This window comes from Gobio gobio (genome assembly GCF_949357685.1).
Source record: "Gobio gobio genome assembly, chromosome: 18".
Classification (NCBI taxonomy): Eukaryota; Metazoa; Chordata; class Actinopteri; order Cypriniformes; family Gobionidae; genus Gobio; species Gobio gobio.
This window is the reverse complement of record NC_137111.1, coordinates 15,921,097-15,937,906: the sequence shown is the minus strand read 5'-3', so window position 1 is coordinate 15,937,906 and position 16,810 is coordinate 15,921,097. Positions and strand designations below refer to the sequence as shown.

Below are 16,810 nucleotides of genomic sequence, written 5' to 3'. Positions count from 1 at the left end.
GCAGAAAATCTCAAATGGAGATAGCTGAAATGCAGCTTGCTTGTTTATTGGTGTTTTCAGAGAGATAATCTTGCTTGTTTATTGGTGTTTTCAGAGTGCGCTCGCGCGCACATGGTTGCCAGATTGCAAAGTTTAAGTAAAACACTGGATGGAATCATAGACCATAAAAAAATATGGACGACGCGACTTCATTGGCTTCCGCTTAAGTAACTGAAGCCTCCAGGGGTCCGAATATGGCGCTGACATCTTGCACAGATTTGGGACAGAGTCTGCGCAGTAGTGATCTCGGGACCGGAGTCTGCGTGGTAGAGAGCAGGAAGAAGAGGCGCAATGTCAAAAGCCCGCCCACACTCTCACAAATGCAGAACAATTCATTATGTTGTTGTGAAATAAACAGTTTTGGAAATGTAGAAATTAAAGCTAAAGCTCCACTCTCCTCCCGAAAAAAGTCTGTTAGTGCCTCTCAGCTGTCAATCATGATGTCACACCCCCCCGTTTTTCTTGCATCAAATAACTAACTAAAACTAAACTTATTTACAAAACGAACACTTGAAAAGAAATCATTGTGATTAAAAACTGCCTAAAATGATAGAAACCAACTTTGGGAAGACTTTGGGAGATTATGACCTATACTGTCTGGGACCAACCATCTGGGGGCTATCGAGGCGCGGAAGCTTCAGTTATTTACAGGAGTGCTGCAGGCTTGGATAGAATACTAGAATAGTGTTCTTTTAACAGAAAAGCTCCGATTGGGGGATTTAATCTGCAACTGCAAGCATGAATGCTGGAACGCTCATCTTTTTTCCCCTGACAAAACCAAAGAGTAATTTTGTTCAAGTTTTTATTTTTAAACTACATTTTAGTCTCGTCTTTAAAACAGAGCAGGTTGCATGCCAGGATCCCGTCATTGTAAAACAAAATTGTAGTAAAACGAAAGGCACCTTCGTTAGCCGTTTCGCTATCTGTAGACAAAACCGGCTGGGAAGAGGGCGGGCTCCGTATGTTGCTTGGGGGTGGTCATATTCAAATAACTTGCTAGTTACGTCAAAACCAGCAACAAATTGATGACTCGTTTTCAAACTCAGACAATTTATAACAAACTGGCTGCATGTTTTCTTTTCAGCTTTTCTGAGCTGGCAGACACAACAGAAACCTAACTAAATGCAAAAAAAAGCTACAAAGGTGAAAGTTTAATTCTATCGCACCTTTTAATGTAATCTGAAAAATTACAATTGACGTTCCACGCAACTACATCTTTGATGCTTCAAAAAATTTGTAAAGATATTGTAAAACTAATCCATATGAATTGAGTAGTTTAGTCGAAATTTTATGAAGACATGGGCGTAGAATACATGGGGGTACTTTTAATAAAACTTAAATTCGTCCCCCGCACTTTTTTTCGGACAAGTGTATTAATGTAATGGTTTTCATGGGACAATGTGAATAAATCTAGATTTAAATTCAAAGAGGCCAGATATTGTATTAATGACTGACGCTTGAGGCAATGTGAGTGTATAGGAGCTCTAAATACTCTACTGTCTGTTGTATTCATACTGGAAGCCGGAGCGCGCCTTTGCAAAGTCTGCAAGACTCATACAAGTCATTACACTTATGAGGTTCCTGGAAATCCCTTATATGGACAAAGGCATCCAGCTATTGCTGTAGCAGAATAAAAAGTAGAAAAGTTTTGACTGAAAACATGAAGACAATAAAAACACGATAGCAACAAATATATGATTTATGTGTTTTTTTTAAGGGTATTTTCATAACAAAGTATATGAATAATTCAGTGCTAACTGACATTGCCTTTATTACAGTATAGAAAGTATACAAATATTTAGAATCGATTCTGAATTAAATATTTTCTGCCTTTATATAAATTTTAACAATTTTTACATTGTATAAAATCCATGATGACTTGATGTTTGTTGTTCATAAACATCATAATCATCAAATTGTCACAAGGAAAATATAGGGAAAATATTCTAGAATACAAATTATTGGTTATTATTCAACAGAATAAGAAAAAATAAAACCTATCAATTAGACAGAGGTCAGAAAAGAATGGTATTACACTTTACATTTTTGCCCCCCTCACTTCTGAGATGGCTATGCCCCTGTCTGAAGAGACACAATTACTTTATATGATGAACAGATTTAATTTAGTCTTTTATTCAGATATAACCCTTTAATAGTTTTCTTCTTTAAGTGTATAGAACTGTTTCATATCGGATAACATGCGATGCTGCTTTTGTATTTGGCTAAAATGAGGCATGTTAGAAGGAAGCATAATGTTGCTCCCTATGGTTCAAGACAGAAGTTTGCTTATGTTTTGAAATGGAGGCTAGGTACGCAGCTCACTAGAGTTTGGAGCAGTGCTTTACGCTAATTCAACATGAACTGTGCCAGCTGCCTGTGTTTAGCAGGGCAGTTATTTTCCGTCGGCAGTAGTTTAAACCATGTGAAATGTATATGTTGTCTCCTGCTGTGCCCGGCTTCAATTAGCATGTGCCCTCTTAGCATAGTGCTTTCATTTCAGACCAGCCTGCTGTTTAATGGGTCGACTACCTTTCCTATTCTGCATTCTTTTCAAATAGCTTCCTTTTTCCCTGAAGAGCTGAACCACTTCACACAGAACTCATTCACCAGGTTTTTACACCTGAGACTCTTGCAGCGGTTGTGCTGGCAGCATCTCGGTCCTATGTGCCAATACGATAAATAAACCTGAACGTTTCCTTCATCCTGGCATATGTTCAAAATCTCACTAACTTAAAGCCTGAGTACAATATGAACATGTGTTTGTGACAGTGTCTGTGTACATTCACTCTACATTGAACCAAAAAAAAAAACAGAGGCGTAAAGTGAAAATTCCCTTTCTCAAATGGGCCTTGTCATAAAACCTACTGACCTTAAGTGAATAGATGGCCATAAAGTCATAATTTACTCAACCTCATGTTCATCCAAACCTATATGGCTGATGTTTTCTGTTTAAAACAATATATATTAGCCAGATCTTTTCCATACAATGAATTTGAATGGATGTTGTTGAACTTCAAAAAACAAAACAAAACACTATAACGAAAGGTTTATATAGTTTTGAATCATTTTTTTTTTATTATTTGTCTTTTCTCTCTATAATTTTTTTGTAGTTTTAATCACCTATTTTAGTTTTTTTTTTTTGGAATTTCAGTTTATTTACTTTTAGGATTTTAGAGTTCATTCACAAACTGGTATCATTTAAATGTTACATTTCAGCACAGTCTAGTGTTAGTGCTATCTAGTGGCATTTTCATGTTTAATGCATGTTTATAAAAAAATTTAATTATTTTATTTGTCCAGTACAAATGTTACTGCCATTCATCAATTGGCAGCTGTCACAGTTGTTAGGCGACAAGAACAATCCTCTGTAGGCTAGACCAACGTTACAATCGTTTGTTCCGACCTTAGTGTCTTTCGAAGGTGTGACCTTTGAAGTCTGCACCCTTAGAAGGATGCAGCCTTTGAATTGGGACGCAGCTGCAGTTTGTCAGTCCACATCAGACGTGACACTACCACAAGATGTGACAAAATCAATAAAAAATCATAGCCAATCAGAAGGGTGTGTGGGCACCGTGTCTGGCACAGTGTTATTATTTGCATTCCATCTCTTTTCCTTGTGTTTATTCACTACGGGGCTGTTCGTGAATGCTTGAATCTGAGTGTTCTAAGGTGTGCAATTATTTTTTAGGGAAACTCACAGCTAAAGTAGTTCCAGGCAGGTCTTTACCGCATTACATGTCCATATCACTTCACCAAATGATTTCAGTTATTTCAAAAGTCCTTGCAACTTACAACAGCAAAATAACCAAAACCTACAATGACAAAGCAAATAAATATGGTCAACAATAGGATAAAAAATGACAAATTGTTTCCATGTTTTTTTGCCACAAAATTACGTTTTATGTACGGTAAGCACATACTCTTTCTCCCGCTCTCTCTCCCACTCAAACGCATATACAGCACAGACACACACTCGCACAGAAACTTGTTGCCAGTGCTGCTCTGACGATTTTATCAGTAAAATAGTTTAGCAATTTAAAAGCTGCTTGATGTCTCGCTAGCGAGGTAAATATGGCACTGTTCTTGAAGCAGATAAATTTACAGTTTCGCTATTAGTAGAGTTCTCAAAGACTTGTAACTCGTAATTCACATGCGCTTCACATCTATCGCTCGCACTCTCTCTCTCGCGCTCTCTCGCTCTCTCTCTCGCTCTCAGTAATAACTGCATTAGTTTGCTATCAATGGCTCAAGCATCCGTTACTAGCTCTAAAATTACGTTTTGGATTTACAACGGAGGCGTGGGATGAGATGCATAAGAAATTAGTCCTACGCGCGAGTGTTTTAAAGATGAAAACCTGACAAATGCCTTGAAATACATCTGAACAATGTCTTGAGGTGTGGTAACATAGTATAAGCGGAATACTTGACTCCGGTCTGTTGAAATATCTGTTCCGCACACAAAATATTTTATGACTTCAGAAGAAAATATTGGACACATTCAGGGCTTGACATTAACACCCACCAACCCGCCTTTTGCAGATGGATTTCAGCTGTGGCGTGTAACACAGTCACTCCCACTAGCCACTTTGGCGGGTCTTTTTCAAAAGGCAATCTGTTATAATCACGATGCGCATCATAACCAATCGCATGCAATTCTGTTGAGCTTATAAATGCAATGTCATAGTCAGAGGTGTTCAGATTAGCCATCGCTGAAACGCTGGAGTTTTGTTCAGAGTGCACTCTCGCTCACTGAAATCTGCACTCTCATCAAAGCAGAGATGTGCATGCGATGTACGTAGGAGATTAACTAATCATACAGTGATTCACTGTTTTTGTTCTATTTCAGCAGCGAAAATAGTTTCAAACAATTATCACAACACCTGGGGCCCGTTCTTCGTACCTCGCTTAATACATCTAAGATGATTTGACAGATCCCAGATCTTTTAATCGTGATAACTGATCTCTGGCTAATTTGGTTCTTCAAACGAATTTGCGGATTGGATTAAAATATCTAGATTAAATGATCTAAGATCACTGCGCGTTCTTGTGTTCCCTGAAGAGGGCAGATGCATCGATACTCGAAACCGCGATCAGAAATGCAGCGATTGGCTGGCGTCAAGACAGCAACGTAATGACATCATATAATTAAAAAGCCACCTGGCAAAAAAACTTGACAAATTACACAAAAAAACCCCCCACGAATTTCTGAACGTTTATAAGGAAACAGCCAAACGACCAAACCTACATAAAAGTTATAATAGATAAATGATAAATGTTTTTTTTTAACATGATTACCAACTATTTATATTCACGATTTTATACAGTATTTGTACACCCTTTACATTTTTATTTAAATGTTGTAATTTAATTTTTAATTCAATTTGAAGCAGATTTGTAACGTGACAGTATTCAAGTTTCTTATGGGTCAAGATCAAATTATCAAATTATCCTCTCTTGCGCTGCATGAAGCCACTCCCATAATATCCGTGATCACTTAATGCACAGCTCAGATTAACTGTACAACATGTGTGTAAACCAATAAAAATAAAATTATATAAAATAATTATTCCATCACAAATAAATCGCTCAATCAAGTGGCTGTCTATAGTATTATACACAACATTATACATTCTCATATACATATACATATACAATATAACATTTTTATATTATTATTTAAAATGATTATTATTGCCCCTGGTTCAGAAATGCACTCTTGTAATAAAGTAGCAGTGGCTGGGACAGATTTTAAGTATCACCTCAAGATGCAATCTAATCCTGTTTACATGAAATAAGCCTGCTCCCGAGCAGGTTTAAGCTTACGGACCTGTTACTATGACAACAAGTCCAGGATGAGCTTCGAAGAACCAAACAATCCGAGATCATGTCAAATCGTCAACAATCAAATCCAGCTAACTGAGTTAGCGAGGTACGAAGAACGGGCCCCTGATGTGACTGGCATAAAGCTGGCTTGATGTTGGACGTTCGATATTCGCGAATTTAGGGACCGTCTCTAAAGTTACTTACGACATTGGTATACACGTTTCTAAATTCAATAGCATTTGAAGAGAATGGCTTACAGTCATAAAACCAACTGTAAAGTGTTCATCTAGGTATCAGGTATGATACACACCTATTAGATTTTGTATATTTAATAAAATAAACAGTCAAATCACATGAAAATATGGATATTTATTTAACTAGGCTACTGTATGGGCTCATACCACACAAAATTTGCTACATTTAAATGTCATAGCTGATAGAAATGAAAATCTTATTGTATACTGTATACTATACTGTTGATGACCTGTCATGTTATACATTTTATGTAGACTTGATTTGGATGTCTACAGTGGTAATTGACATATAGCCAACAGCAAATTTCCAAACAACAAAATTGTGGCCAGTGAAAATGCTGAGTGGCACTGGCTAGTAACTTTGGAAAACCACTAGCCACAGTGGCTGGTGAGCAAAAAAGTTAATGTCAAGCCCTGGACACATTGTATTGATACTCTTATGATGCTTTTTGACGTTTTCAGGGCTCTACAGTGTCTGACCCAACACAATTTGAATGTTCTTTTGTAGCACATACTGTGGAGAGCAGGATTTTGCATTGCAGTTAAGGGGCAGAAGGTTTAAACTCTTGAATTAGTTTTTGATGTCTTAAGCTGAGAGTATAACTTCGGCCAAGGCCAGACAGCTTGATCAAATGTTCCCACTTTGTTTTCTTGATAGGTCGCTGTAGTTTCCAAATCCAGAAATTAGCAAGGGAGTGAACAGTCCTTGCAACATCTTTTGCACTTACAAAAAATGAAGTAATATATCATTAGAGCTGTTACTTGATATCTGTGCGAAGGTTTCAGTGTGGGAATTCGTGTTTTATCAGCCAGCGGCCTCAGTGAACGCGTTTATGTGTCAGTACGATTGCTATTTTCACTGCTCTGTCCTGCTAAAATGACTTCAGTGCTTTAACAGATGGTGTGGAGTTATTCAGTGATGTCACTGGTGTGGTTACCATGGCATATTCGCCTGTTATGTAAAGGATGATCTAACGATGCTGCCGGGGTCCACATGGCTTGTGTTTGCGGTTTGTGTTTATGCCTCATACAACATCTTTTTCCAGACCGCATTTCTTCAGAGGGTTCGGACCGAGCGAGTGTTTATGATAGTGAAGGTTCTGTTTCCCAAAGTGTGTGTCCTGCATCCTGTTATGGCCTTCGTCGCTGTGGAAACGCAGCACATGTTTTCAGACTGTGGAGGCACCATGGCAACTGCAAGCAGTTAGTCACATCTTGATGGTGTATAATTCCTTGAGTTAAGAGTAAACTGCTTCTCAGTAGGGGATCCTTTTCTCCATCATTGTGGTACCCAAAGAAGTCGTTCTCCGGTCATTTGACCATCAAATGCTCTTTACAGGCAAATCTGCTTTCTATTGCGTTGACCGCCTTTGAGAAAGTTGCTGTGAAATTAAGGTCCTACATGTTTGTCTCAAGATCTTCTTGCAGGTTTAGTTTGTATAGACAAACTAATATGAAACTAAGGAAGTTGTTAGTAAAATATCAGGAACTTTAGCCACTGCCTACAACGCGCTGGATCCTAAAATCGAAAGTAACTCACTCCCACTAAACATTTACTTATTGAATTCTTGCACTCAGGAACAATATAAGTTGACATCATTATAACTAAAAGTTTGCTAAGAAGTATTTGCTACTAAAGCAAGGGGGTACTTGACTCTAGTCAGGCATATGGGACTGGTGGGAGTAGCCTTTGATGGCAATATTGCCGGTGCATTATGGTTGTTGCAGTTATTTGGCAAAAGAGAAGACAACAGCCTTTTTCTTTGTTTTCTCTAGTCAGGTGGCACTGATTTAAAAAAAAAAAAAAAAAAAAAAATTTGTGCCACTAGTGTCGCAGAAACTGCATACCGGTACTTCACCTTTAAAAAAAACTTAGAACATTTTGAAATGTTGCTGTGGCAACTAACTGAAATAAAATAATTACTGAAACCTAAAACGAAATAAAATAAATATAAAAAAAGGTAATAAAAATTACAAAGCACAAAAAATACTAAAACAAAAAATGTAAGTAAAATATAAAAATAAAAGCTCATTCAAAATATGAATAAATACTTTATTAGTATATCAATAAGACTAAATGACACTGGTTTGACCACTATGTGAGCTTTGCTTTATAGAGTACATTGGCACACTGACATTAGACAATGGACCTTTTTTTGCCAGCAAAATTTTGCTAATGCAACCACACCATTATCCTTCATATAATATGTATTATAGTATTATGTACTATTTTTCTCAACTGCATGTTTATATTCAAAGCGTCTCTTGACTCTGGTTTAGGTGCAATCTCAATTGGTTTTGTGTTGGCCGTTGAGTGGTGACCCAGAACATATGGATTTTTTTTTGGTTGTTTTTTTATAAAACCTTGACATTTATTAATGAGCTGCAAATGCTCAGCAATGTGCAAAATTAGGAATATATACAGTGTTTGGGAAGCTAGTCTGAAACCTGTAGTTTGACAAGCTACAAGGTACTCACAAGTTGAAGTAGTAACGATAAAGTCAAGCTACCCTTTTGAAAGAGTAGTTAGCTACACTACAAGTAACTATCAAAATGAAGCTGGCTACATTGGAAGTAATTTTATTTATTTATTTATTTATTTATTTATTTTTACAATGATTTTGCACATTACAAATAACTGAATAATTGTTAATGAAAGATGTTTTAAAGGAGAACTCCGGTGAATTTTTAAGTTAATCTTGATCGTTATACCTTTGAGTACTGTCTATAGAAAAAAAAACGAACCGGATTGGTGCTTGCAGCACGGAGCTGTTATAGTTAATGCCCAGAGCTCCTACTCCGCTAACACGGCAGCTATGGGGGCATATACATAAAGAGTGTCTTTGTGCCTCTTAACAGACAGAAAATGCAATTAAAATGTCTGTCCAACATGAACAGGGCCCTTACATGACAATGAGATGCGTTTAGCAACTTAGCCATTGTTTAAACTCACCGAAATAGTGTTTTAGACAGCAAGCTGTAGTCTCGCGCTGAAGTCCCGTGGGAACTCAGTTGTAGCCGGTAAAAATGTAAATAGTCCAGGGGGGAGGCAAACAGGAAGTCTCTGGTTAAATAAAGTCCTACTGAAGCTGAAGCATTTGGAGTACAACGTAAACAGCTGCTCCATAACTGCTGACTGCCTTTGGGAGGAGCTGTTTTGTTGATTTGGAAGCAGAGGCTGACATGTACAGTACAGTAGCTGTTTTACTAAGCTTGTTTGTTTGCAGGAATGTGGGCCATTCAGAATTAAATTGAGGGGGCTATTTAAATTCAGATCTAATTTCTGAATTTGGATTGTGGTAATAAAAATAAAAAAAACTTTTATTCAAGGTTTGGGATCGCTATCATTGTGGCAAATACATATTTGATCTCCAAACAGATCTTACATTCTTGGCTATATTGTGTTCAAGAGGATTTCCAAGTATTGGTCCATTTTCAAACTTTATAGATCCTTCCAACACCATTAAAGGAGTAGTTCACTTTAAAATGAAAATGACCCCATGATTTACTCACCCTCAAGCCACCCTAAGTGTATATGACTTTCTTCTGAACATAATCTGAGTTATATTAAAGGTCCCATGGCATGAAAATTTCATTTTATGAGGTTTTTTAACATTAATATGAGTTCCCCTAGCCTGTATATGGTCCCCAAGTGGCTAGAATTTTTGATGGGTGTAAACCGAGTTTTGGCTGTCTTTCTCTGCCTTTGAGAAAATGACCGCTCAGACGAGCTGATCTGGAATTTTCCTGTTATGACGTTATACCAGGAAAGGTTACCTCCCCCTTCCTCCGCTTTGCCTGCCCAGAGCACTAGGAGAAAATAGATTCAGTTTATGTCAGCAAAGGCTTTACAAACAGACTTTACGATATGGATTCTACAGCACCGCGACAAACAGTGAGTAACAGTGTTAATTAATGCCTGATCTGTGATCAGTGATTTCTGATGTGTAGCTAGTCATTCAAGTTCACACAGACTTTCTTTCCAGATCGTTTAATGATCGCCGTCTTGATGCCCTAAGTGTAGTGCATCAGTGAATCAAGCCAGTGACTAAAACGATCGTTTCTGTTAGTAGCATGAAACAAATCCGTTTTTTAAGTGATTAAACTACAGAAAGCGATCAAAGAACAATCTCTTTATAATGTCCGGAGCTGTCAATCACACGTCGCGAGTGTATCTGCACACTTGCCCAAACTGCCATTATAATGAATGACGCTGTTATGCTGCACAAAGCTCTTACTCTATTCATATCGATGTCGTGTTTGCTGTTAGTTGTGGTGAAAGCAGTTTGTGAGAGAACGCGTTGCAATGAGGAGATCACTTCATTCACGCGATCAACAGACTGTCATGTGATAGGAATAGATCATAAAATAATGCTATAATCCACACTTTGACGATTCGTTCATCTCGACAGCTGTAATGGTACATTACATGTGTTACAAAGGTGGAAGACTCCACCTAACAGCACAGCGCTCTCAACAACTCAGTACGTTACAATAAATGTAGCGGACCCCGTCCGAATGATGGCTAGACTTTACTGATGTTTCAGGTAGGGCTGGGCGATATATCGCATGACATTGTTAGGCGCATCTCGTCAGTAAAGCCGGTTCCTTGATTAGTAGTAAATCGCCATCACCTGCTTTCAGATGGAGCGGCATTTACAACACAGAGCCGTAGTTCACTGACAAGCTGAGTCATATCGCATTAATTATTGCGGACGTATCGCCTGCGATAATTAATACGATATGGCTCAGCTTGTAAGTTTTTTCGTAAGTAGAATATGGAAGACAGTCTGGCAGAAGCTAGATATTTTTCTTTATAAAGTTATAAATATGGATATTTTTCTTACAAAACCCCATCGATTCACTTCAGAAGGCCTTTATTAACCCCCTGGAGTGTGTGGAATATGCTTATGATGGATGCACTTTTGAGCTTCAAACTCAATGAATCTCGTCAGTGCCATTATAAATCTTGGAAGCTGCAGGATATTTATTAATTTAACTCAGATTGTGTTCCTCAAAACGAAGAACTTATTTACACCTAGGAGGGTTTGAGGGTGAGTAAATCATGGGGTACTTTTTTATTTTAAAGTGAACTACTCCTTTAAGTTTGTCTTTTACGAACATACCTGACACTATCCAATGCTAGGTTGTTGAATTTTGACTTGTTGGACGGAAGAACACTGCTCCAATCTTCCACACTCCAGTCCTTATGTTCTTTGGCAAATGCAAGGTGTTTTTTGCAGATAAAACTAATAAATGGTTTCTTTACTGGTACACAACCTCTCAATCTAGTCTCTTGTTACTGTTGGCTTGCAGTTCAAAAGGAAATCGGAGGTTACTCACAATCTCATGGAGGTCTTTAAAAGCTGTTTTGAGGTGGTCCCACTTTCAGGTGATTTTCATCTTCCTGTTAAAATGCTCACAAGTCTTCTCTGACCAGCCACAGCTCTTTACATTCTGCATGGTAGTGGTTTTACTATGCTTTGTGGACATTGTGACGATTCACATCCTGCACATGAGCAATATCCAAAAACAATTGACCAGATTTAGCCATTTCAACAACATCCTTGTTGGTTGTAGAGAGCAGCTCCTTCCATCTGGCCATTTTCACTAAACCCCACAAAATAACATCTAATAATATAACGAATACCGGCCACCTAGTGATTTATTGAATTATAGGTTGGGAATAATGATTGAAAGCTTGGTATGAATATGAACACAATGTGTCATTGCATTATGTCAAATGATACAATTGGAATGTGTAACACCTACATTCGTTTTACACTCCAAAATTAGTTTTTTTTTTTTTCCTAGGTCAGACATCACTTTTGGCCACTACTGTATATATATGGGCAAAAGGATTGGGACACATGACCATTACCTCAACACTGTAATGATGTTGCACTCTAAATACATTAATATGGAGTTGGTCCCCCCAGTAAAGGTTTTTATTTATTTTTTTTATTTTTTTTAACCCATAAGAATATATTTTGGACCACACATAAAGCATTTTTGTCCATTTAGATTTATTTTTGATATCTACAATATTTGTTAAGTATGTACATAATGCAAATTTTTATTTTGAGTGTTTTCACACATCCATTTTGTCAATCTCTCTCTGTCTGTTTTTCTCTCAGGTGGAAGGTGTGGGGAAGTATTTTCGGGAGCAGCTGTTGCAGTCTCGTCATAGGGGGGCGTTTGAACTGGCCTATGTGGGATTTGTTCGGCTGACTGAGATGCTCTGCAGGTGAGAGATCAAACTCAATCAGATTATATAATAATGATGAAAACGTTCATACTGACTTGTCAACTCTCTGTCCAGTAAAATAGCTCCCTTGTCATTACGCAAATTCAAGATGTTTTCAACCCAAAGGCCACAGACAGTGTGTGCATGGGGAGGGAGTCATGAGGACTGCTACTCCAGAGCCCCTAATGTTGTGCTTGGCAACCATGTTTCATACCTGAATGAGTCCAGCCCTCCTCCTTCTCATCCCTGCTCCCTCTCAGCTGCTGGGCTGGAAACCAGTGCTACTCCTGAAGGACAAGCTTCAAATAATCAGGAAGTTTGAAAACCGTTAACATCTGGAAATGTGAGATTTAACGAGCTTTGGAATGTGGCCTCTATGCAGAATTTAAGGAAATTGACTTTCTCACTTTCACGACAGCGACATGAATAGGACATCAGATCGGTTCTGCTGCTTTGGAGTTGCTGAAGGAGCCTCTTGTAATTTTAATTCACTTCTGCAGTTCTCTTTTTCCTTAAAGTAAAAACGGTCATAGTGTTATCGTTAACTAAAACAAAAGCTATTTATAATACATTTTTGTTAATTGAAATGACACTAAAATAAATTGGAAATATTACGATAAAATCTTAAACTAATTTCAGTTAGTTCAGTTGCCATGGCAATATTTCTATTTTTGGTTTAGTTTAATTTGCAGTACTAAAATTACTAACTGAAATGCAGCTAAAACTGATATTCAAAAATAAAAACTTGTTTAGAAATATTTTTAAAAACTATTAAAAAGTTAAAAAGCTCATAACAAAATGATTAAAACTTTTACCAAATTAAAATGAAAACTACAAATTTGAAAACTAAAGCTAATTCGAAATATTACAAACTAGTAACATATAGCTAATTGCATATACACTGATCAGATATAACATTATGACCTTATATTGTGTTGGTCCCCCTTTTGCTGCCAAAACAGCCCTGACCTGTCGAGGCATTTACTCCACTAGACCCCCTGAAGGTGTGCTGTGGTATATGGCACCAAGATGTTAGCAGCAGATCCTTTAAGTCCTGTAAGTTGCGGGCTGGGGCCTCCATGGATTGGACTTGTGTGTTTAGCACATCCCACAGATGCTCGACTGGATTGAGATCTGGGGAATTTGGAGGCCAAGTCAACACCTCAAACTCATTGTGCTCCTCAAACCATACCTGAACCGTTTTTTGCTTTGTGGCAGGCACATTATACTGCTGATAGAGGCCACAGCCACCAGGGAATACTATTTCCATTAAAGGGTGTACATGGTCTGCAACAAGGTGCTACATGTCAAAGTAACATCCACAGGACCCAAGGTTTCTCAGCAGAACATTGCCCAAAGCATCACACTGCCTCCGCCAGCTTGCCGCCTTCCCACAGTGCATGCTGGTGCAATGGTATCCCCATGTAAGCGACACACACGCACACAGCCATCCATGTGATGAAAAAGAAAATGTGATTCATCAGACCAGGCCGCCTTCTTCCAATGCTCCGTGGTCCAGTTCTGATGCTCACGTGCCCACTGTTTGACATGCCATTTATGTTCATACGACGTGAGGCAGGCACTTAACTCTTTGTTGTTTATTGCTGTGTTAAACTTCCCATTTTAAAAGTGAGAAATGGTGGAAAGTAGGTGTATTGTGGGCAGAGGAAAATTCAAAAATTAAGCTGGAGAGTTTTTGAGCCGCTTATCCAAGAATGAAAGAAGCACAAACTAGAATAGATGTTGAATCCATGTTGTTCACAATTCATTGTATTTCTTATTGTGGCTTATTTCTAAGTGAAACAGGATATGCAATGAGTAAAAATGGATGGTACGTATTCATCAGGAATTGATTGATTGGAAAGTGGGCATTACATACCATAATTAAGCCAGACCTGTTTATTAAATATGGTTGTCAATGTGTAATAGAGTCCCAAATGGGTGATTTGGGTTTCTGGTTTGTCTCTTTTCCTTATTATTTCCTTAGATTTTCCCGGCACCCTATCAATAAGGTGCAAAACACCCAAAAATGTGCGTGCAAACATATAATTAGTCCTAAGATGGCAACCTTTCTTGAAATCCCTGAGGAAGTAGTAGTGTGTGTGTTTGTGGTGGATCGGCCTGTATTAACAGTTGTGTCTGTATTGAGTCTCAGAGGTGCTTATGGAGAAAAAGCATTGCTGTGTGATTACACAGCTCCACCGGCAACCGCTAAGCCCGTTACGAGGTGTTGATTGTGGGGCGTTCGTCGGTTGCCTTTTGAAGGTTTCGCCTTGTGTTTGGGGTAGTGTATTACTGAGTGAGGTGTGTGTGTGCGTGGGTGCTTGCTGTGTGGTTTGGATTGTTTGATCTGGCCTGCTCGGTCCAGCGCGTCTGGTATAACGGTACTTTTCATAACGAGAGCCTCACATTTTTCTCCGCTCTCAAAGTGGGCGTCCTGCACACGCTTGGGCAGCTTCTGCTATGTGTTTGTGTGTGTGTATTCATCCGAGGTTTGCAGTGTAATTACAGTGCTTGCTTAGGCAAGCATCTCTATTATTATTGCTCATACTTTGGAATAGGGTTTTGAACAAACTCTCAACCTGAAGTATTAAACTTTTGTTGTGTATTTTGTCCCATACCGTTTGTGCTTACGGACATGAATAATTCCTCAAATCATGCAGCTTTTTGAGATTTATTTTCTTAATCACAGCCTTGTGAAATAAGAAATCCTTTTCCTCTAGCACTTACAGTACCGTTCATAAGGTTTAAGTTAGTACGATTTGGAAAAAAAAGTTTTTTTTTGTGTCACATGATCCTTCACAAATCATTGTAATATGCTGATTTGGTGCTTAGGAAATATTTTCTTATTTTTTTTCAGAATTTTTTGAATAGAGCATTCATTAGAACAGCATTTATTTGAAATAGAAATCTTTTGTAACATGTTAAATATCTTTACTGTCACTTTTGATCAATTTAAAGCATAATTGAATTTTTTTTTTTATTTCTTCCAAACTTTTGAATGTTAGTGTACACCCCCCCCCCCCCCCCCCCCTAAAAGTGATTGTGTAATTCTCATTGTGTCTGAAAATGTCTTATGGTTCTACACTGGATCTTGACAACAACAGAGCCCACAGAAACTGTTTATAATTTTTTTTTGCTTATCTTCACATATTTTCTGCTGTAATGTACCTTGGCTCTAGCTTGACGTTTTCCTCTAATTAGTGTTTAAATTTAATTATTTTATAGTCTCTGCTTTGAGATCACATTTGGATGTGATTTGATTTTCAGATTGCTTTGAAAACTGTGGATTTTGCATCTGAGAATACATAAACAAAAATGTCTGAGAGAAACTGGAAACCACATAAACTTGGATGTCTTGTTCATAATTCCACAACAAGGTATTATGTGGGGTTTTCTGTAATCTGTATGTTTGTGTGTGTGTTAGGAGTGGGAGTGCTATGCTCCAGCAGCTGCCAGCACACTGGCTGAAGGAGGTTCTTGAGGATGTGAAATCCAGTGACCCCTCCTCTAAACTGTGTGCGACCCGCCGCAGTGCAGGAATACCCTTCTATATCCAGGTTAGTACTCTATGTACTGCAATGACCATGCCCCCCCCCCCCAACATTTCAATAAATAAATAGTATTTTTTTCTTTCTCTAATTCTAAAAATTAAGCAACCCTTTTACATACTTTTTTTTGTTATAACTTCTAATTAAATTATTTTCATCCAACAAACTATTGAGTTAGAGGAACTTTAAAAACTTGTGTGTCAAACTACTTAACCCCTAGGAGTCTGAGCTGTTTTGGGGACCTTTAGAAGTTTTGACATGCTCTGACATTTGTGCATTTTTCAGTTGCTTATAAACACATTAATGGCAAAAGTGTAATTACACTGTATTCAGCACAAACTGGGCTACCATAATATGTGAGGAACATGTATGTACATGCTTGTATTTTTGAGAGAATAATGTTTATGCATAATTTTTGAAAAAAAAAAAAAAAAAATTTTAAATTAAGGCTTCAAAACACACAATAGATATGTGTTCACAAGCCCTTTGATTATTGGGTGTTTTTGTTTTTGCTTTAAACTGATGTGAGAATCATTGAGCCTACTCATTCACATAAAACAATATATTCATTTACATTTTGTAAAACACTTTTTCTTTATTCAGGCCTTATGCGAGTAGGCGTGAACGACTCATTAATAATAATGTGATCACTCCTGAGAAACAAAGACCTGCATAATAATGAGCTGCATAATGAACGAGCTTTAGGTAGGCCTACTAGATTTTAGATTTACTAGATAAGTACAAAAATAGTTTTTTGCGGGGAAAATCTAAATGTTTTTTACTTAAAGTTTTTACTTGAAAGCAAGCTAAATTATCTGCCAAAAAAGATACAAGATTTCAATCAGAAATGTTTTTGAAAGAAGACCTAAAAAAACAGTAATATTGTGACAATTGGT

The 16,810-nt window shown here is 37.7% G+C and overlaps 1 protein-coding gene across 1 annotated transcript in view; it reads left to right on the top strand.

Annotated features, from left to right (window-relative positions):
• Nucleotides 1-16,810, top strand: part of thada (THADA armadillo repeat containing) — a 157,560-nt gene that overhangs the window by 31,340 nt on the left and 109,410 nt on the right. The window contains 2 exon segments of the mRNA XM_079842969.1: nucleotides 12,254-12,363; nucleotides 15,791-15,923. Coding sequence (XP_079699095.1) covers nucleotides 12,254-12,363; nucleotides 15,791-15,923 — 243 coding nt within the window.